The sequence below is a fragment of the Myxine glutinosa genome, chromosome 1 (assembly GCF_964187855.1).
Source record: "Myxine glutinosa chromosome 1, kmMyxGlut1.1, whole genome shotgun sequence".
Lineage (NCBI taxonomy): Eukaryota > Metazoa > Chordata > Myxini > Myxiniformes > Myxinidae > Myxine > Myxine glutinosa.
Window position 1 is genome coordinate 106,766,346 of NC_136261.1, and position 22,962 is coordinate 106,789,307.

General features: G+C 46.7%; 1 protein-coding gene across 2 annotated transcripts in view; it reads left to right on the forward strand.

The window, feature by feature from the left end:
• LOC137427298 (eukaryotic peptide chain release factor GTP-binding subunit ERF3A) overlaps nucleotides 1-22,962 on the forward strand; it is a 57,926-nt gene that overhangs the window by 10,261 nt on the left and 24,703 nt on the right. For both annotated transcript variants that reach the window (XM_068116704.2, XM_068116712.2), the window contains exons 2-5: nucleotides 14,696-14,779; nucleotides 17,479-17,730; nucleotides 17,962-17,995; nucleotides 18,325-18,402. In XM_068116704.2, coding sequence (XP_067972805.1) covers nucleotides 14,696-14,779; nucleotides 17,479-17,730; nucleotides 17,962-17,995; nucleotides 18,325-18,402 — 448 coding nt within the window. The remainder of the gene's footprint in view (nucleotides 1-14,695; nucleotides 14,780-17,478; nucleotides 17,731-17,961; nucleotides 17,996-18,324; nucleotides 18,403-22,962) is intronic.

The window sequence follows — 22,962 nt, forward strand, 5'->3', positions numbered from 1 at the left end:
GCGAGTAGCTGTGTCCTCGACCCCAGGCGAGTAGCTGTGTCCTCGACCCCAGGCGAGTAGCTGTGTCCTCGACCCCAGGCGAGTAGCTGTGTCCTCGACCCCAGGCGAGTAGCTGTGTCCTCGACCCCAGGCGAGTAGCTGTGTCCTCGACCCCAGGCGAGTAGCTGTGTCCTCGACCCCAGGCGAGTAGCTGTGTCCTCGACCCCAGGCGAGTAGCTGTGTCCTCGACCCCAGGCGAGTAGCTGTGTCCTCGACCCCAGGCGAGTAGCTGTGTCCTCGACCCCAGGCGAGTAGCTGTGTCCTCGACCCCAGGCGAGTAGCTGTGTCCTCGACCCCAGGCGAGTAGCTGTGTCCTCGACCCCAGGCGAGTAGCTGTGTCCTCGACCCCAGGCGAGTAGCTGTGTCCTCGACCCCAGGCGAGTAGCTGTGTCCTCGACCCCAGGCGAGTAGCTGTGTCCTCGACCCCAGGCGAGTAGCTGTGTCCTCGACCCCAGGCGAGTAGCTGTGTCCTCGACCCCAGGCGAGTAGCTGTGTCCTCGACCCCAGGCGAGTCGCTGTGTCCTCGACCCCAGGCGAGTCGCTGTGTCCTCGACCCCAGGCGAGTCGCTGTGTCCTCGACCCCAGGCGAGTCGCTGTGTCCTCGACCCCAGGCGAGTCGCTGTGTCCTCGACCCCAGGCGAGTCGCTGTGTCCTCGACCCCAGGCGAGTCGCTGTGTCCTCGACCCCAGGCGAGTCGCTGTGTCCTCGACCCCAGGCGAGTCGCTGTGTCCTCGACCCCAGGCGAGTCGCTGTGTCCTCGACCCCAGGCGAGTCGCTGTGTCCTCGACCCCAGGCGAGTCGCTGTGTCCTCGACCCCAGGCGAGTCGCTGTGTCCTCGACCCCAGGCGAGTCGCTGTGTCCTCGACCCCAGGCGAGTCGCTGTGTCCTCGACCCCAGGCGAGTCGCTGTGTCCTCGACCCCAGGCGAGTCGCTGTGTCCTCGACCCCAGGCGAGTCGCTGTGTCCTCGACCCCAGGCGAGTCGCTGTGTCCTCGACCCCAGGCGAGTCGCTGTGTCCTCGACCCCAGGCGAGTCGCTGTGTCCTCGACCCCAGGCGAGTCGCTGTGTCCTCGACCCCAGGCGAGTCGCTGTGTCCTCGACCCCAGGCGAGTCGCTGTGTCCTCGACCCCAGGCGAGTCGCTGTGTCCTCGACCCCAGGCGAGTCGCTGTGTCCTCGACCCCAGGCGAGTCGCTGTGTCCTCGACCCCAGGCGAGTCGCTGTGTCCTCGACCCCAGGCGAGTCGCTGTGTCCTCGACCCCAGGCGAGTCGCTGTGTCCTCGACCCCAGGCGAGTCGCTGTGTCCTCGACCCCAGGCGAGTCGCTGTGTCCTCGACCCCAGGCGAGTCGCTGTGTCCTCGACCCCAGGCGAGTCGCTGTGTCCTCGACCCCAGGCGAGTCGCTGTGTCCTCGACCCCAGGCGAGTCGCTGTGTCCTCGACCCCAGGCGAGTCGCTGTGTCCTCGACCCCAGGCGAGTCGCTGTGTCCTCGACCCCAGGCGAGTCGCTGTGTCCTCGACCCCAGGCGAGTCGCTGTGTCCTCGACCCCAGGCGAGTCGCTGTGTCCTCGACCCCAGGCGAGTCGCTGTGTCCTCGACCCCAGGCGAGTCGCTGTGTCCTCGACCCCAGGCGAGTCGCTGTGTCCTCGACCCCAGGCGAGTCGCTGTGTCCTCGACCCCAGGCGAGTCGCTGTGTCCTCGACCCCAGGCGAGTCGCTGTGTCCTCGACCCCAGGCGAGTCGCTGTGTCCTCGACCCCAGGCGAGTCGCTGTGTCCTCGACCCCAGGCGAGTCGCTGTGTCCTCGACCCCAGGCGAGTCGCTGTGTCCTCGACCCCAGGCGAGTCGCTGTGTCCTCGACCCCAGGCGAGTCGCTGTGCCCTCGACCCCAGGCGAGTCGCTGTGCCCTCGACCCCAGGCGAGTCGCTGTGCCCTCGACCCCAGGCGAGTCGCTGTGCCCTCGACCCCAGGCGAGTCGCTGTGCCCTCGACCCCAGGCGAGTCGCTGTGCCCTCGACCCCAGACGAGTCGCTGTGCCCTCGACCCCAGACGAGTCGCTGTGCCCTCGACCCCAGACGAGTAGCTGTGCCCTCGACCCCAGACGAGTAGCTGTGCCCTCGACCCCAGACGAGTAGCTGTGCCCTCGACCCCAGACGAGTAGCTGTGCCCTCGACCCCAGACGAGTAGCTGTGCCCTCGACCCCAGACGAGTAGCTGTGCCCTTCTACCCCAGACTCGTAGCTGTGCCCTTCTACCCCAGACTCGTAGCTGTGCCCTTCTACCCCAGACTCGTAGCTGTGCCCTTCTACCCCAGACTCGTAGCTGTGCCCTTTTACCCCAGACTCGTAGCTGTGCCCTTTTACCCCAGACTCGTAGCTGTGCCCTTTTACCCCAGACTCGTAGCTGTGCCCTTTTACCCCAGACTCGTCGCTGTGTCCTTTTACCCCAGACTCGTAGCTGTGTCCTTTTACCCCAGACTCGTATCTGTGTCCTTTTACCCCAGACTCGTATCTGTGTCCTTTTACCCCAGACTCGTATCTGTGTCCTTTTACCCCAGACTTGTCGCTGTGTCCTTTTACCCCAGACTCGTAGATGTGTTTGTCTCTGGATACACAAGTAACCTTGATGCAGAAGGCCATTAGGCCCATGATGGCTGAATTACACCAGACCGGATAAATCCATTTCACGCCACATACCCAATCTCATTGGGGGGGAGGTGCGATGTAGGCAAACAAAATATTTAAACGAATTTTTTTTTAAAAATTACTATAACTTCTTTTTTTGTTCGCTTTGTTTGGGGGAAGCGTTGCGTTAAGGTGGTGGTCGGGTGAGGTATGCACATACACGGTTAGGTGAGTGACAAGTATCACCATCCTCCACAACTTATCCTTCGATGAGACCTTTGCCATAGACATCACTTGATGGTTTAATGGGTGTAGAAAAGATCATGATTTGGGATGATCTGAGATGGTGGTGAATTGCTGTGTTGAATGTTGATCATTTCTATGTGTTAACTTGACCAGTGAAATGTTAAACAGTTAACCCGTGCACGCACACTCGTCCAAATCGAGCCCAATTCGAGCCCATTTCGAGAACCCAAATTGAGAGAGATGGATCGTGTAATTTTCAGGCACAACCATTAAAAAAACGTTTTAATTGCTTGTTTTTGTGCTTTAAAAAACATATTTACATGATGGAGAGTTTTATTTTGATTGCAAGATTTATTACTTGGCAAAATATATATATTTTTGAAGTGTGTGTGTGCGTGTGTGTGTGTGTGTGTGCGTGCGTGTCCGTCCGTCCGTCCGTCTGTCCGCTCGCTCACATATACTTGCCTACAGGTCACAATTTTAAACCGATCTTCATGAAACTTTACCAAATGGTAGAGTTCGTGGTCCGACAAAATCCTATATATTTTTGGGGTCAAAAGGTCAACATAGGCCAAAGGTCAAAGGCTTTTTTCAAATTTCTAAAATCCTCAATTTTCATCCGATTGACTTGAAATTTGAAACGGATATACATATCGGCAAACTGAATTGAACCACCAACTATTGTTGAGATCAGCATAGGCCAAAGGGTCAACATAGGCCAAAGGTCAACAACCAAAAGGTCAACATAGGCTCGAGATCTCGTGACATCTTGCCCGCGACGGCTAGGATTTTCGAAGCTGTACACGTTCTCCACGTTTTCGATGTTAAGTAATTGTTCACAATTGTATTTTGTCGAAACTGTATTTATCTTTCGGTGTGTGTACCCATAGTGTGTCCCGAGGAAGTTTATCGGTGTTATTCTTTCATAAATTAATCGTTTGTTTGCCGCACGTGTGCAGCCTTGTAGCCCGAGGCTTCCCCCGTCGAAGCTTGTTCCTTCCTTCGCTGTTTTTGCTTGGTTCTTAGATTTTTCCCTTCTCCCCCAAACTTCCCCGAACATCGACTTTGTCTAACGTTTTAACCCCCCCCCCCAACCCCCCCAAAAAACAAAAACAAAAATCAAAACAAAAAAAAAACATTTATTTCCCTTTCTCCACGTGTGCTGTTGTCCCATCGTGTGCTTCTGTCCACGTGGGCTGTCTCGCCCCGCCTCCATTATCTCCTTGCCTTCCACCTTTCTAGGCCCTCTCCCCGTTGGTATTTTTGTGAATATAAGACTGTTCTTCACGGTTTTGTTTATATATGTTTTAACTTTCCCCTGCAGTGTTTTATTCAGTGGTATATTACAACACGCTGCTTTTCTTCCTATTGAAAAGGCTTTTTTCAATTCCCTCTTCAACTCATATATCACTTCAAAAAATTATTAAATCTCTTACAATTCTTCCTCATGACATGCTCTAAATTTACATTCATTCCACCCCTCCTCCATCGTTCTTAAATGGATCGCTAACTTGAAAATCACAACAAACCCAATTTGTTATACATGTTTGTCTTTCATTACTCATCCACTTTCTAAACTCCCCCTTGCCCCTCCCCTCCAAATCTCCCCACTTGCCCCTCCCCTCCTAAACTCCCCCCTTGCCCCTCCCCTCCTAAACTTCCCCCTCACCCCTCCCCTTCAAAATCTTCCTCCTCGCCCCTCCCCTTCAAAACTCCCCCCAACCCCTCCCCTTCAAATCTCCCCTCCTCCCATCCCTCTCCAATTCTCCCCCTCCTCCTACCCAAACCTGCCTCCTCCCCACTTCGTCTCCCTTCTATCTCATACCTCCACCTCCCCCAACCTTCTACCTTCCTCTGCCCCCCCTCATACAACCCCTCACTTTGCTTCATCCCATCACCATCAAACCTTTCGTCCTCCTCATCCTTCGCTTTCTTGTAACTCTTCTGTAATCTCTGACACACTATCAACTGCTCTCCCTACCTCCCCATGTCGTCCTTCATCTGACCCTACCCCTCCCCTCCCCTGTCCTGCACCCGATGCTCCTCATCTCTCCTCATTAACGGTATGGACCTCAAACATCCGGGGCCTTCGCTCAAACCTGATTGATCTCTCCATTCAGGTTGCTTCTGGCAATCCAGACTTGATCTGCTTAACAGAAACTTTCCTCCTTCAAGATGTCTCTGATTCCTTAATATCTCTTCCTGGTTACTCCCTCCTCCGGTAAGATAGACCTGAACCTCGTTCTGGTGGTGGGGGTGGCTATCTTTATCAAAAACTCTCTTCCTCACTCTCCTTGCACTGCCCTCTCTCCACCCCACCCCCAGGAATACCTCTGGCTACGGCTTCCTCTCCGCTCCAACCCTTTGTTCATATGTGTTCTGTACCGTCCTCCAAACAGTGATGACTCCATTTACATTTCGCTGTCGGACAACATGGACCAACTTCTATCAACTCATCCAAACTCTCTCTTCCTCGTATGTGGTGACAACATCTGTCATCATGCCAGCTGGCTGGGTGTGGGTTCCTCTCTCACCAGCCATGGCACCTCAGAAAAGGACTTCTGTGACTCATTGGGACAGACACAATCTGTCAATTTCCTGACCCGGATCTCAGTCAATGGAGTATCTTCTCTTCTCGACTTGGTTATGACAAACTTCCCTGCAAATGTCTGCTGCTCTTCTTCTGCTCCAATCGGTTCTTCTGATCATGTGCTTGTTAAAGTGGACATCTCTCTGGCCATTCTCAGAGAGCCTCCTCAGCGCCGACGAGTCTGGCATTTTACTCAGGCTGACTGGCACGGTCTGCAAGCAGCCATCAATCATCTGGATTGGTCTCCCGTCTCTACTGCCTCTGACATCAATGCTTCCAAAGCAAACTGCTCTCTCTCATGCACAGATTTATCCCATCTCGTCTTCAGATGTCTTACCCTTCCTCCCGTCCATGGTACACTGAATCTTGTGGTGAGGCAGTTGCCCTGAAAGAACTTGCCTTTGCCTCTTGGAAGGCAAATCCAACTGAAGGAAATCTCAGTTCCTTCCAACAAGCTCGGAACAAGTGTGTGTCCACCCTCAGGAGTGCCAGGAAGCACTATCTCTCCACACTCAAGATTGAACTCTCAAACCTGTCTCCTTCCTCCAAATCCTGGTGGTGTCTGGTCAAAACCGTTTCTGGTGTTTGTCCCCCCCTCCATCCCCTCCCTTACCTCAAATGGCTACACAGTTGACACCGCACGTGACAAAGCCGAATGCCTCAACTCTGTGTTTGCCTCAAAATCTTGTGTCCCAAACTCATCTCTTTCTGTTCCCACCTTACCCAGTCAAACCCAACTGCTCCTGGACTCTGTGTCCTCTCCTGACAAGGTGGAGAAGTTTTTGTCAAACCTCGACTCTGATTCTGCAACTGAACCAGACGGAATCAGCCCAAGGGTCCGAAAATCCTGCTCTGCCGCTCTCACCTCTGCCTCATCTCACCCTCTCTCTCTGTTCTTTTCACCCTCTCTTTTGCTCAAGGTCATCTGCCAGCATCTTGGAAATCAGCAAACATTACCACTTTACACAAAAAAGGTGCAAAAACAGATCCTTGCAACTACAGACCAATCAGTCTGCGACCAATTATCAGCAAAGTCATGGAATCCATCATTGCTTCGGACATCAAATCCTTCCTCTTCTCCAATGGCTTGATCTCTGATCATCAATTTGGATTCAAACCAGGTCATTCTACTCTGGACATGTTGCTTCTGCTGTCTCAACAATGTATGGAGGTCCTCAATGCCAAACAGGAAATCAGAGCTGTCTCCCTTGACGTATCACGTGCCTTCGATACGGTCTGGCACCCAGCTCTGCTCACCAAACTCTCCTCCTATGGTATCCATGGAAATCTCCACTCATGGCTTGCGGACTTCCTTCTCTGATCGTAGGCAACGTTTGGCCCTGAATGGATTTCTCTCATCTCCCTTTCCTGTTCTGGCTGGAGTTCCCCAAGGTAGTGTTCTGGGCCTGTGCTATTTCTGGTCTTCATCAATGATCTCTCCAACTCTGGAAAATCCTCTCTATCTCTTTGCTGATGACTCCACTCTCTGCCGCTCCATTCCTCATCCCTCGGATCGGCAGTCTGCAGCCTCCTCACTCTGCAGACCCGGACAAAATCACAGACTGGTCAAACAAGTGGAACATGTCTTTCAATCCTGACAAATCTCACACTCTTACTATGTCTCTCCGAAAAGACCGAACGGAAAACCCTCCCATCCACTTTCTCAACAATCCTCTCCAACAAGTTCTGTCGTTCAAGCTTTTGGGTCTCATTATCTGCCATGATCTTTCTTGGGAAAACCACATTCCCAATCTGGCCTCCAAAGCCAGTCGCCGACTGGGCATCCTCCGTCGTGCGAAGTCCTTCCTTGGCACACCTGAGCTCCTCACCACATACAAGGCTTTCATCCGCAGCTCAATGGAATACTGTCCCCCCCTCTGGGCCGGTGCTCCTGCCTCACACTGAACTCGGCTTCACGCTGTTGAAACCAAAGCTTTCAGAATCATTGGAATCTCCTGCGATGAAGCTAACTCTGGGGACCTTTCACTCACTCACCGCAGGCGGGTTGGTGGTCTTTCTGTCTTCTACCGACTCCTTCTACCTTGCTCCCTTAGCTCTCTCTGTGATCTGTCCCCCTATTATTCCTACAGGTCGCACAAGATCTGCCAGCAAGCCTCTTATGGTTAAACTGCCAAAATCTAGGCTCTCTGCTCACCTTCACTCTTTCATTCCCCTTTTCACCCACCTCTGGAAGAAACTCCCCCACTCCCTTCAATCCCACCCCTCCTTCCAGGTCTTTAAAACAGCTGTTCACCACCATCTCTTATCTTCCCCCAAAACGCTGATCTTTTCTACCCCTGCTGATTCACCCCAGATACACTTTTTTGAAATTCCAACTTCTTTCCTGGAAGTCCGAGCAGTGTCCATATGTTTTATGGCTCCCACCTCCCCCCAAGCCCTCTCCCTCCCACATTTCTCTCGATGTCCCTGCTCTCAAATGTTGTGTTTGTGTCCTTCCCCCTCTCTCCCCATCTTGTCTACCGCTCCCCTTATTTTGTGTTTTATGTGTCGGTTTGACGTTTTGTGTGATTAATGTTAGCCCTTTCACGAGCTTCGATCTTGTTTCCAAAAAAAATTAAAAAAAACAATTCAAAATTCTAAAATCCTCAATTTTCACCCAATTGACTTGAAATTTGAATAGGATTTACATATCAGCGAACTGAATTCAACCACCAACTATTTTTGAGATCAACATAGGCCAAAAGGTCAACATAGGCCAAAGGTCAACCACTTTTCTTCAAATTTCTAAAAGTCCTCAATTGTCATCCGATTGATTTGAATAGGATAATCATGTCGGCGAATTGAATTCAACCACCAACTATTTTTGAGATCAGCTTAGGCCAAAAGGGAAACATAGGCCAACGGTCAACAACAATTTCAAATATCTAAAAGCCTCAATTTTTATCCGATTCACTTGAAATTTGAAGGGGATTTACATATCTGTGAACTGAATTCAACCACCAACTATTTTTGAGACCTTTTTGCATAGGCCAAAAGGTCAACATAGGCCAAAGGTCAACCACTTTTTCCGAATTTCTAAAATCCTCAATTTTCATCCTATTCACTTGAAATCTGAATAGGATTTACGTATCAGCAAACTGAATTCAACCACCAACTAATTTTGAGATCACCATAGGCCAAAAGAGAAACATAGGCCAACGGTCAACAACAATTTCAAATTTCTAAAAGCCTCAATTTTTATCCGATTCACTTGAAATTTGAATGGGATTTACATATCAGTGAATGAATTCAAACACCAACTATTTTTGAGATCAGAATCGGCCAAAAGGTCAACATAAGCCAAAGGTCAACCACTTTTTGTCCCCCGTCGCACCGCGGAGCGAAAGGGGGACTATGGTTTTCCCGTGCGTGCGTAAGCGAAGGACCACATTCGAATTTGGTGTGTGGGTGCAACCCACGTCAAAATCCAAGATGGCCGCCGCCATGTATGTCTGATGCCATGTATGTCTGAACCTTGCGAGCGGAATACCTTGAAAAATAAGCGAAGTACCAACTTCTAATCTGGCGTGTGGGTGCATCTAGGCATAAGGAAGAACCCTTTTGAAAATTGGGTCGCCACGTCAAAATCCAAGATGGCCGCCGCCATGTATGTCTGAACCTTGTGAGCGAAATATCATATCATGGCATGTTTTCTGCGTCCTCCACTTTGTCAACTCACATCACTTCCCCGACGGGGGACCTAGGCGTAACGCTTGTTTCAAATTACTAAAATCCTTAATTTTCATCAGATTGACTTGGAATAGGGTTTACATATCGGCAAACTGAATTCTACCACAAACTATTTTTGAGATCAGCTTCGGCCAAAAGGTCAACATAGGCCGATCAATTACTTTTTTTGAATTTCTAAAATCCTCAATTTTCATCCAATTGATTTGAAATTTGAATAGGACTTTCATAGCACCCAACTGAATTTAACCACCAACTATTTTTGAGATCACCATCGGCCAAATTGTCAACACTAGGGCATGCCCGTACTATATATAAGCTAGGACGTGCCCGTACGTGGGTGCCCGTTCCTTGCAAAAAAAAAAAAACTGCAAAAAAAAAAAAAACTGCAAAAAAAAAACAATGGTTTGGTCCATTCGCAACGACCACAGAACCCCCCCCCCCCCTCTATTTACATGAATGGTTTGGTCCATTCGCAAAGCCAAAGCGAACGACCACAGAACCCCCCCCTCTATTTACATGAATGGTTTGGTCCATTCGCAAAGCCAAAGCGAACGACCACAGAACCCCCCCCCCTCTATTTACATGAATGGTTTGGTCCATTCGCAACGGCAAAGCGAACGGCGAACGGCTAAATCGCCATAGCTCGGTAAGTACTTGTCCGATTAATTTCAAACCTTGAAAAGGCACATCCTCGGGTCCCCAGCAATATACCTGGCAAGTTTCAAGTATATCGGACCGGTAGTTGTCGAGAAACAGCGGTCACAGACAAACGTACAGACGTACAGACGTACAAACGTACAGAGATTACTGGAATTATAGATAGATAGGCGAAAGGTCAACAACAATTTCAAATTTCCAAAATCCTCAATTTTCATCCCATTCACTTGAAATTTGAATGGGATTTAGATATCTGTGAACTGAATTCAACCAACAACTATTTTCGAGGTCAACATAGGTCGCGAGGTCAACATAGGCCAAAGGTCAACCACTTTTTACAAATTTCTAAAATCCTCAATTTTCATCTGATTGACTTGAAATTTGAAAAGGATTTTCATGTCGGCTTACTGAAAGCAACCACCAACTATTTTTGAGGTCAACATTGGTCAAAAGGTCAACATAGGCCGAATTTCTAAAATTGTCACTTTTTATCCGATTAACTTAAACGTTGAAGTTGATTTGCATATCGGGTCACTGAATTCAACCACTAATTATTTTTGAGGTGAAAAGGATGCTCCACTGAGTGCCATGCTACTTTGTTCTGTTCTGCCAAGTGTCAACTCTATGAGTGATTTTTCATTATCTTGTCAATTATGTGTGGAAACACCACATCAAGTAGTGTTACTACCATATAATGGGCAACAATAATATGTACAGCAGCCCATACAGAGGAAGTCAACCACCATCATCACTCACATTTACAAACACCGTCCTTTTCATTTACAAACACCGTCCTTTTCATTTACAAACACCGTCCTTTTCATTTACAAACACCGTCCTTTTCATTTACAAACACCGTCCTTTTCATTTACAAACACCGTCCTTTTCATTTACAAACACCGTCCTTTTCATTTACAAACACCGGCATGTGCCTTTAATGATAATGAAGCTATTATAGCAATAACGATGTTGAGATATTACCGAACCAGCGAATGTTTTCACACGTGGGAAATGGCGAAACTGCTAATACCGAACCTGTGAATGAGTTTGCATGGAGAGACAGAGACATGGCCGACGCTCATCTCAAAAATAGTTGGTGGTTGAATTCAGTTAGCTGATATGTAAATCCTATTCAAATTTCAAGTCAATCAGATGAAAATTGAGGATTTTAGAAATTTGGAAAAAAGTGGTTGACCGTTGGCCTATGTGACCTATGTGACCTTTTGACCTCAAAAATATAAAGGATTTTGTCGGACCACAAACTCTACCATTTGGTGAAGTTTCGTGAAGATCGGTTTAAAATTGTGACCTGTAGGCAAGTGCAAGTGAGTGGACAGACAAACAAACACATGGAGTGATCAACATACTTGCAACAAAAAAAAAAAAACTTTTTTTTTTGTCAAGTAACGGACTCAAATGCAATACCCTCTCCTCTGGCGAGGGTAATGATGTAATAGGTGTCTCCATTATGGAGTTGTAATTCTAAGTTCAAAGCTTCATCCGATTAAGACGAAATTTCTTGGGCGTCATCTTGGGATAAATTGGTGGAGGAACAAACATACTGATGACGTCATTGGTCACGTGGTTCGGCTGCCATATTTATTTTAACACAAAAGCCTTTTAAACCACTAAAAACACGTACTGGCGAGCGTCTGCAACCTCTGATTTCTCTTTCTTGCTTGTTATTGGAATTGAATAGTTTCGTCTCAGTTTTACTGAAAGTTTTCTGAAATACCAATTTTTTTAATGAAGAGTTTAACATTGTTTGAGCTTTCCTTAACCAGGAAACAGCAATAGAAGTACAATATAATTTAAATATTTTTACTATTTCATAATTGCACTTCCACAATGAAGTAGGCTGTGTTAATTGTGTGTTTAAATTGTACAATTTGCTCTTTGTGCACCAACTGCTCAAGGTTTAAATTTAGTTTCCCTCTTCTGCACAAAAATAGTGTCACGCGAATGCCCTCGGTTAATACCGTGGGCTCGCAGATGGCCAAACAAACTTTAATGGAGGCGACTATCAATTACGGATTTTGACTATGCAAGCACAGGAGGAAGAAGGAAGAGGAAGAAGCGGCGAGCTCTTACCTGACACGATCCGAGCAGTCTTCAACCCTGCAAATTAATCTCATACGAACACGGGATTTGGAATGAAAGAGAAAATAATAGAAGGGTTTATTCAAAATAAGTATAGGGACAGGGAAACGCGGTGATAAAACTAAATTATAGGTTGGGATGTCCCCACTCAGATTTCAAATACGAGACAAAGGGAGAATGAATAAAATTAATGTCCCGTCGTGTATTTGTGAATGCGAGCTTATCTGTCTGTCAGTGTAGTGTCGGGTCGATGCCCGAGCGCGTCGTCCGACGCAGCTCTTGCTGGCGCGAAGAAAGGCCTCGATGTGCCCCTGCTCGCCCGCTGCCAGGCCCCGAGCCACCCGCTCGCCCCGGTCTCGTCTGCTCAGCGGCACGCCTCGCTCGCCCGCTCGTCGGTCGCACGCGAGGTCCCGTAGTTCGTAGCATCAAGCCTCGCTCCAAGCACCAAGCCTTGCGGTGTGACGTCAGCTCTCTCGCGTTACCAATCAGTCCCTCGCCTCTTTTGTGGTTTTGTGGTCTTTCTTCTGACGTCACCGGCCCTTCCCCCTCTAATCAGCGACCTGCTTCTAAGTAGTGGTTTTGCTCCTTCTGCACTGATTGGCCGAATGTTTGCGCCTTCCGCACTGATTGGCCGAGGTGTCCACGGTCGGTGGCCAATCAGTGTTGCTGCTTCCTTCCACCTTCCTTTCACCAATCAGTGGCCAGCTGGTGTTGTGGCTGGCTGCGGCCCCATCGGCGGTGCCCCGATCTGGCTTCCTGCCTGTTCTTCCTGTAAGTCTTATTGTGGCGGAGGGGAATTGATTAATGTGTGCACTAATGGATCTATCTAATGTATATGAGTGGGTTGCCATAAGGGACACTGGGTTGCTCACAGAGGGAACGACTAACAAGGGAATTTTACCCATAATCCATGTACTAATTAGCATGCCCCGCCCCCTCGTGGCGGGGACACATACAACTTAGTCCGACATACGGCTAAACATAGAACTTATTACAGGTAGATTCCCTATCACAACAGTCGAGTACCTACCTATGCAGATCTACCTGGATCTAGATATTCCTCTACCCACCGACTTAACAATATTGCTAGCTCCTGGGTTACAGAGAGGGAGATCAGGCCTTTGTGTCTCGGTTGGACTGCTCGAATAATATGTGAGCTGGGAAGGTAAAGGGGAGGTAAGCCCGGAGCAATACAGTACGACTCGGCTGGGGTTCAACCAACCCACGTCCCAGACTCAGAATGAGCGTTCTCTTCATTTCATCCCGATTACAAAGTGAAATTTGATAAACCCAAATATTATTCATCCACCTACTACCTCTGGAAATAACGAAAGTCGAGTTGTCCTGTTATTCGGACTTGCCACAAATATCCAATCACTTTTTTTTCCCTCTAGGTTAATCATTATATACACTAGCATGACTCGGCGCGCTCCGCGCGCCTCACCACACGTCGTTTCAGAGGGACAGGCATCTTTGACCATTTTGGTGTCTTTTGTGTCTTCATGGTGTTTTGGGTCTTCAGGGCCATTTGGGTCTTCAGGGTCTTTTGGATCCCCTGGGCCTTTAAGGGTCATCGGGGTCTTTTGGGTATTCGGTGTCTTCAGGGGCTTTTCTGTCTTAAGGGTCTTTTTTTTCCTCTGGGTCTTTAAGAGTATTATGCCGGTGTGTGCCCCGGTTTAGAATAGGTACACTGTATCCCTGCGTGTCGTAAGTGGCGACTAAAGGGTTGGCGTCAGGAAGGGCATCCGGCCATAAAAACATTGCCTCAAAAAGGGAGCCATGATGATTGTCATGGGGCCCGCAAGGCTAACCCCTGCTATAGCAGGGAAAATGGCCTGAAACAGGGGGGGAAAAAAGGGGAAAAAAGAGTCTTCAAGGGGTATTTTGGTTATTTGGGGGTATTTAAGGGTCTTTGGTGGCTTCGGGGTGTTTTGGGTCTTCGGGGTGTTTTGGGTCTTCGGGGTGTTTTGGGTCTTCGGGGTCTTGGTGGTCTTCGGGGTATTGGTGGTCTTCGGGGTCTTGGTGGTCTTCAGGGTCTTGGTGGTTTTGGGGGAATTAAAGGGTCGTCAAAGGTCTGAGGGGTCTCAGCAGTCTTAAAGTAATTAAGAGGGTGTTCATTTTATTTGCAGAAGAAGAAGACGTTTTCGTCGCATAGAAACATAACGACATAACCATATACTTTTGCTCTATTATAATAAGATACAGGGTGAGAGATGGCATTTGATATTTTAGTTCATAACCAGACATTTTTCATTTTGCTCTTTACCAACTTGGTTAATCAATACCTCCACAACCAAAATAATGATTTATGATGTAAATACAAGGGAAAACAAGCATTCTGAGTATTGCGCTGCAATACATGTCCCCTACCGGCACTCTGTCGTCCGGAAAACTGTTGGGGAAATTACCAAAGTTCAAAGTGCCATAACTTTGTCAAAAATAATCGAAACGTCGTGAAGTTCGAACTTGATCTGTAACTTATCAGGAGGAAACCATTTACCAAGTTTGAAATCATTAGCATTAAGAGTTTAGAAAAAAAGTCCGGAAAACTGTTCTTTGCGTGTCGGACAGACTGACTGACTGACGGACGGACGGACGGACGGACAGACTGACAGACTGCAAACCTATAGTCCCCTCTGGTGTACACCTGTAGGGGGGACTATTAAGAGCATCATGGTATAAATTCGAAATGAAGAAAATGCTATTTTTTTTCTTGCTGTAGTTTCTTCACAAACGTACTTATTTCTGGGTTTTCCAGCTGTCACAGAACACACAACAAGCCCAGAAAATGACTTGGAGCAAAAAGCATCACCTGTGACACATGTTTCGCATACGGAGGATGGTAAGGAATCGTGCTTTGTACTTAAATGATGTCCTACTGTTGTTCTCTTATGTATAACCAATTAATTTATTGTCGATGGTCCTTCTTGAGTTTCCTCATGGGGATCACAATGATTACTTGCTTTCACCTTCACCTGTCTTAATGCAAGATTGTCTCTTATCCATACTGAAACCCTTAAAGCACTCGTCCCAGTCCCTGTGTGCTTGTATTGCTCCAATCAGCTGAGCAGAAATAGATCAAGGAAGGTGATTATGCCAGCCAGGCCAGATTGCTTAGCATTTATTGAGTGAATTATGATCCTCACGAGGAAAAAATGGGGGATGGGGGAGATCGACACAGGGTATTACCATGAACCACTACCCCCAAATGAGTGTGCAGTCATTAATTGGATTCTATGGGAAAATTCCTGAAGAAAGGAGGGAGGAATGGGGACAGAAATTTTAAGCCTCGAGCCTCGATCCTCGATCGATCTTGTATTTAAAAAAAAAAAAATTTTTTTTTTTAAAGAAGAGGTGAGGAAGGAGTCCGATTTGGGAGTTGGGGTGGGGTTGGACTGTAATATATTGTTACGGATCCGGGGGACGGCACTCCCGTTAGCAAGGGGGGGTTAATCCCCTTGTCCTGTTAAGCTGGCCGTCCGCCGGTCCTGGGGGTATGACATCACTTCCGGTCGGTGGTGAGTAGGGTTGTAAGCCCAATCCGCCTTACTCCCTAATTACCACCACCGGCCGTAAGCGAGGAGACACTCCCACCCGGGCCGCAGCATGATTGGATGCGCCGAGCGAAGCGAGCTGCGACTCGGGCCATTAACAAAGGACTAAACCTGACTCCGAGCGTTGGCCGAATCGTGCCACAAGTACTCAATTGGGAAGGGACTAAAGCGATCGGGGGAAGAAGAAACCAAAGTAAAGGAAGAACAGATATTTATTAATTATGTACACGAAACCCGAAGAGGAAATGAAAGAAGGGCATTTACAAGGAGAGGAAGAAGCAGATACACAGGGCAGCCTTAAAACAGTCTTATATTACCATACGCCCCGACCGAACAAACGGACACACGAATAGGGAATGGCAGGAAGGAATGGCTGGAAGGGGGAGAAGGCCCAAGCAGATGGCGGGGCAGGAAGGTCCAGGCAGATGGCACAGCGTCGAGGTCCGCTCCAGGTCGCGCTCCGGGCTTGAGGCGAAACCCGGCGGCAGCTGCACGTATCGGTTTCACGCGGTCGGACAATGCGAATATATCGCGGTATTGTCGTCAACGGACCCACTCTCCTGCCTTACGATTCGTCGTGTTCTCATCTGGTACCTTGTATTTCGGACCTTCACACTCATCTGGTGAAGCAGTCCCTCCCAGCCGCTTTTATTGGGCGTTCTTGTATCCAGCCGCCGGCCCCTAGGACACGCCTACCGGTCGGCTCACCTCGGCCCTGGTTGGCCGGCGAGGGCTCGCTGGCTCCACCTCTTGAGGAGACATTGACAGGCCACGCCTCGTTCCTGGCGCTCGAACCCACTCCTCCCCTTTTTCCTCCAGATTACCGCGTGTTCAATGGCGGCTTGGGGCCAGCAAACAAACCAAGACAAAGGGCAGCGAACGCTGCCATACCGCTACTGCACTTTGAAGAGAGAGAGATGGTTGGGGATAATTGAAGGGGCCTATCTTATTCGATTAATGCAACGTAGATTCAACTATTGGGAACAGATCCTTAACTAAAACACATGATAATGAGATAACTACAGAGAGGTCCTATGGTGTTCTACGTGTTGTACATGGACTAACTAGGGTGCGATCTTTAATATTAGCCAAATAATGGGGATATTTACAGGGGATTATTTATAAGGGAACATTTACTAAAATTTACAAAGTGAAGGTTCTAAAAACCGTAACAATATATATATACTCTTCGGGGTGTTTTGGATTTTTGGGTATTCAGGGTCTTTTTGAGCCTCCAACCCAAGCGGGTTTGATAATATCCCAATACAACCGTCATTCAATCGTAATCTTAAATCGTTAAACGTTAATCGTGTTAATCATTTTGTTAAAGTATCAATTGATGATTGGAATTGAGTGAATACAATTACGATTTTGAGTTCGTAATTGTATTCACCCAACCGTACAGAACTTCACATCAGGATTTAAATATTTGTTTATGTCACGAATGTTGTTAAAAGTTTATTTTTTATACTAATGTTATTTAATTTGTGATTGGAGTTGTGCTGTTTGGAATTAAAAAGAGATATTGAGTTCAAGTGAATGATGGAATGCAGTCACGGTTTTACGTTCGAAGCGTGATATTCGCGGATCGCCATATGCAGATTCGCCATTGACTGGGAATGGAACACACGTACCTGTTTGTTTGCGAACGGGTACGTTTTTCATGGAAGTCCTTCACGAACTTGCTGTCCATGTTTGACGTGCGACTGAAGGTGCTGCAGAAATGTGGAATTTATTGGTTTCATGCTTTAGCATTCGCAGTTTCTGCATTGTCTGTTTGCTTCTGGCCTCCCACCCGTGCGTAGCACGGGTACCTCACTAGTCGATACAATTCTATCTCGACTAAGGTATTTCATTACCTACCACCTCCACACACGTAACAATATATACGTGTGTACATATACACATGCAAACATCCTATTTTGTTGTTGCTCAAGGCTTTATGAGGATGTTTTCAGTGCCAGTGCTTTGTTATAATTCCTTTCAGGTGGCAGTCTTGAGAATGGAGATCTTGAGGGATCAACAATCGAAAAGGGCTTGGAAGATCCAGTTGAGCAGATGAGCACAGAACCCAATAGAACAGCAGCAGATACCTCATCAGATGATGTGGAGTCGAGTGCAATGCATGTCACCTCAGCTGTAGATGAAGAGGAAGCTGATAACACACAGAAAGTACCAACAAAGATACCAGAGGGACCGCTTAAGGAACATGTCAATGTGGTGTTCATCGGACATGTTGGTGAGAAATCATCCATTTTTCACAGATGAAAACCTTGTATGGAAAGTTTTTTTTTTTTAATCCTCACACCAATTCTGGAGAATTACAAGATTTTAAACAATGGGTTAAAAATACAAGTTTAAAGTGGTTGGGAGTAAAGGAGTGAGCAGAATGAATGAGACCAGGAATTAAGTGATGGGCCATCAACATACTCCTTTTGTTTTCCGGCTGCTAATCTATACTTTCCAACAGATGCTGGAAAGTCGACCATTGGGGGTCAAATTATGTAAGTTTCCTTTTAAGGTCTCACTTTTTTTGTTGAGACACTTGTGTTTTGCTTGTAATTTACTTTTTCGAATATGATCTTCGTTCCTCTTCCTTCAGTAGTTCTTTCCTCACCCCCACCTCCCAAACTTTCTGCAAAAATACCTGCACACACATAGTTTTGAAGTGTTTTGAGTCATTTTGATTAAAGGTTTCAAAGTGGAAATAATTTCAATTACCTTTTTTGCTTATTTTGTGCCTATTATGAGCTTCCTTCGTATGTTTCATTTCCCTGCTCCCCGCCCCCCCCCCCCCCCACCCCACTCATCAACACCGTCTCTGCCTTGTCAGGTATCTGACTGGTATGGTGGACAAGAGGACTTTGGAAAAGTATGAGCGAGAGGCCAAAGAGAAAAACCGTGAGACGTGGTGCGTATCCATCCCTTTGCAACGCCTTTTGGCACCGTTTATTTCTGTTTTATCTCGAGCCTTCTCCGTTATGGAATCGTGCACATAATGCATCAAACAATCGAATTTATATGGGAATGTACGTTGAGACAAGTAGAAAACACTGCATTTGTTCATTAAAACAAGGCTTTTGATGCACATTGCACATGTCATGATGCACAAGTTGTGTTTTTATTATTACTATAAGCACCCACTACGGGAGTGGCCAGGGGGTTATGTTCTTATCCTTATTCAAACGTGCAATTCAAAATACCTCTCCAAAATACCTCACTGCATAATTCAAAACACGGGGACGGGAATACTGTACTGTGAAGGATGGGGACTTGTAATACCTTCTCTCACCTGGAGGCGGCGAAATACAATTTTTTTTTTTTTTTTGTATACAACATCGAGGCTCGTGAAAGAGCGAACATTAATCACACAGAAAGACAAACCGACACATAAAACATATAACATCGGGAGCGGTAGACAAGATGGGGAGAGAGGGGGAAGGACACAAACACAACATTTGAGAGCAGGGACCGAGAGACATGGAGACATCGAGAGATCTGAGAGAGGGCGAGGGCTTTGGGGGGGGGCATGGGAAGGGGGCGGTGGGAGAGGTATAAAACATATGGACACTGCCAGGACTTCCAGGAAAGAAGTTGGAATTTCAAACAAGGTGGATCTGGGGTGAATTAGCGGGGGTAGAAAAGATCAAGGTTTTGGAATACCCATTTACATAGAAAATCGGTATCATCCCCTATCCATGCCCCTCCTTCTCCCCCCCGCCCCCCCAACGCAAGGCTCCCCCTTCCAAGACCACCGGCAAAGGTAAAAACACCGCTATATAGTAATTGGGGTCAAGCTGATCCTATGTAGCAATTCTGGATGTAATCGATCCAGAACTGTAGGAGGTGTAGTAAACCTAGAATGGCACTCTTCGACGTTGCGACATCGACCGATATGCCTCTACCCACACTATTCAATCATTATACATACTTGTACCAAGTTTGATTTAAATCCCTTCAGCTTTTCTGATGTATCACAATTTTACATGACCTTTGCCACTGGATCTAATCAGTTCATCTTTGCATCATAATATATACTTGTACCAAGTTTGGTCAAAATCCCATCACTGATTCACAAGTTAGCACAGTAACATAACTTTTACCGAACAAGTCAACTCTGAACTTTGACCTCTTGACCTCATAATCGAATCCATTCATCTTCACATCATTATTCATACTTGATGGCGTCAGGAAGGGCATCCGGCCATAAAAACATTGCCTCAAACAGGGAACCATGATTGTCATGGGGCCCGCAAGGCTAACCCCCGCTCTAGCGGGGAAAATGGCCTTAAAACGATCATTCATTATTCATACTTGTACCAAGTTTGACTTGGTTCCCTTCAGCCGTTCTTAATTTATCGTAGTAACATAACCTATCAGACGGATGGACAGACAACCCAAAAACATAATGCCTCCAGCGACTTCATCAGCGGAGGCATAAAAACTGCTAAATTCTTGTGGCTGGCCTGTTTTCAAATTATTTTGTCCAAATCCTTCATACTTTGGCTTGGTTTAACCCAATGTCCAAAATACACAGGATCAACGGACGATTCCCCAGTAAACCTGGAAAAATGGCCCCCTCCCCTTAAAAGGTTGGGGGGGGGGGGGGTGACAAAATCGCTCTCCCCCATTCACTATCACTAAGATCATACCTTTAAACGGTTACATTGTTGCCAGTGAAAGTCATACAAAATAAATGTCTCCTAATCTTGCAATCTCACTGAATTCCTGTGAAGAAATAAACTTCGATTCCAAGCTAAGTTTTTGATGTACAGCTGTTATAAAATTACGACAGGGCAACACCATTTTCCTTTGCAAGTTTATGGTAAATATCGCTCCTGTATACGCTGGCCGCGTCCTCTCAGCGTGTCGTGGCTCACACACTTTGAACTGAGTTAGTCCCTCAATATTCCAGACCTTGTACCTGTGATTGTGACGGTTCAGGAGCGCACCAGCGGTGCGTGCATTCTGATGTGTGATATCTATACTATTTACCATAGCATGTGTATGATCTGCACACATGTAGTGCACACGTCGACCGATGGTGTCAATGAGCATAATGTTTGGTAACCCATGCGTGTCTTCAATTTTAAAATAACTCCCCTTTTTCATGGGGTCTCAAGAAATTATAACCCATTTTTGTGTGAAACGACAAGCTTTTGGCAGCTTCTTGTGTAAGAGTGACACTACCGCTGCAGGGCATTATTTGTTGTAAGCAAAAACAAGTCAATTCCGTGCTGGGTACATCAACAAGCCCTCTGACTGAAACAAAGTCGAGAAAAATAAATAAATAAATACTGTCAAAGTAAAGAACTACAACCAAATGGAAGAATGATTGGCTGGTCTGTGAGAAAGGCACCAGAGGCAAAACCAGCCGTGAGTTTCAAATGTACTGCCAAAAGCCTGTCATGACCCACGTGGTAATAACCACATGATTATGATGATGATTATTATTATTATTATTATTATGATGAGTGAAGAGTGACTGAGATTTCTTTCTCTAGTGTGCTTCAGCTGTTACTGGACCATCAATCATCAAATATTGGGATTACATGCGTGCAAACGAGTATAACATTGTGTGTCCTTCAAACAGTTTAATAAGGGGGCATTTTGGGGGGTATGTGGTGGTGGCCTTCAAAAGAGCCCTCAAAAAGGGGAAAAAGTAGTTTTTTGAACTGCAATATGAGCTCCAAGGACAATGCCAAACTGAGGACTGGACAAGCCAGATGCCAGGAATGATTCCACACTGACAACTGGACAAAATGGATATAGGGATGATGACGACCGAACACTAGGAATGGCACCAGAGTGCCGACCGACTCAGAATCAAGTGATGACAAACCTGAAGTGGGGTAGTGGTCCATGGTGACTTGATGAGCAATACTGAGTTTGGGAGTACTGTCTGGTATCTGGCTTCTTTTGTTGGAAGCTGATGCATGACTCTTCCTACCTGCAGCACCATCAAACAATACTTTTCAGACGTACCATTTGTACAGGCGTTCTGGCCTGCCTCTTCGACACTACATAAGCTGCAGCCTGCTTGCGCATAACTATGTAATACAATATTTTATTTTCTTCCAGACCTCGATCCCTTTTCAGAACCTCCTTGGTCAATAGTTTTGCTGCTTCCTTCTTCCTTTTCCTTCATTGTTTATTTTGTCCAAGTCAGCATCTTCAGCGCTGTATTTTCTTCACCATCTTCCTGACTCTGGCATTTTACTGCAGGACCACATGGTTGTAGATTGTTTCACTTGTAAGAAAATACTGAAACCACGGATGAAATCAATATTCTGCAATTGCAGCAAGGGTAAACAGAAGACAAGAAAAAAAAAAAAAAACACACACACACACACACACCTCATACCTCAAACAATCTCCAATGTACCTGGCTGATCACGCCTTCAAAGGACCGCCTGGAAACCCTATATGATAGTGGAGGAGGTTTGGAGAGAGGGAAAAGTGGTGGGGCTGGAGAAAGAAGGCTCGATCAGCCATGGAGAGGTGGCTCATTGTTGGGAGTGCACGGCTTTGTTGAGGCCTATGGCTCGCAGAGCTGTGGGACTGCTCATGTCTCTAATGGAGGAGAGCCTGATAGTGTGTTGCGAGAAAGGAAATCTCTAAAACGGGGATATTGACCCTTTACAGGCAAAGCCCTGTGTTTGTGCAGCTGGAATCTGCGCTGATAAGAAATATAAAATGCATTTCCTTCAATGTCTTCTGTCGAAAAATCATTTTAAATGTCTTCCACGAGAAGATTTAAATGAACCTGATTAGAAAATGATGAAATTTCTATGTTGTGAGGCAAGCAGAATGACACTAACAAAAGCAGAAATATTTTGTGGCAATTCATTAATTCTAAATAATTTTAAATGGTACTCTCCAACGTTGTAAACCTACTCCCCGTGATGCGATGAAGAGAATGATAAATTGGTGACTATGAATTCTCAGCAGTTACTTTTGTGTGAGATTTATTTCCAAGGTAATTGTTTGCCTGTCATTTTAATATTGGTGTAATGTTTGGAGAGTAGTAGTAAGAATGTGTAATGGCAAGACTTTCATGTTTGCACATTTTAAAGGTAGTTGTGTGGTGGGAAAACGTGTACTTGTAGTTGTATGCCAAAGACATTCTGTTCTTTTTTGTGCAAGCATCTGCTTTGCTGGTGTAATTGTGATTTCCTCATAGGATTTGCTTTGTTTGATCAATAGTCCAGTTGCCAGGACATGAAACCCGGAAATTGTCAGTACTATAAGGTTTTTTGGTGGATTAGTAATAGTTAAGGGGTATATATGACAGAACCACTTCTTGCCGCTGCAACAACTTTGGGGAATTTCCGTTATTTGCATAAATCCAATATGGCCACCACCGACCTTGGTTCAAATAGAAAATCAGCAATAACTTTTGATCGAATCAAGCTAGGATGATTTTGGTACCTACACATAGGTTTTCACACATGGTGGATGTAATGAAAGT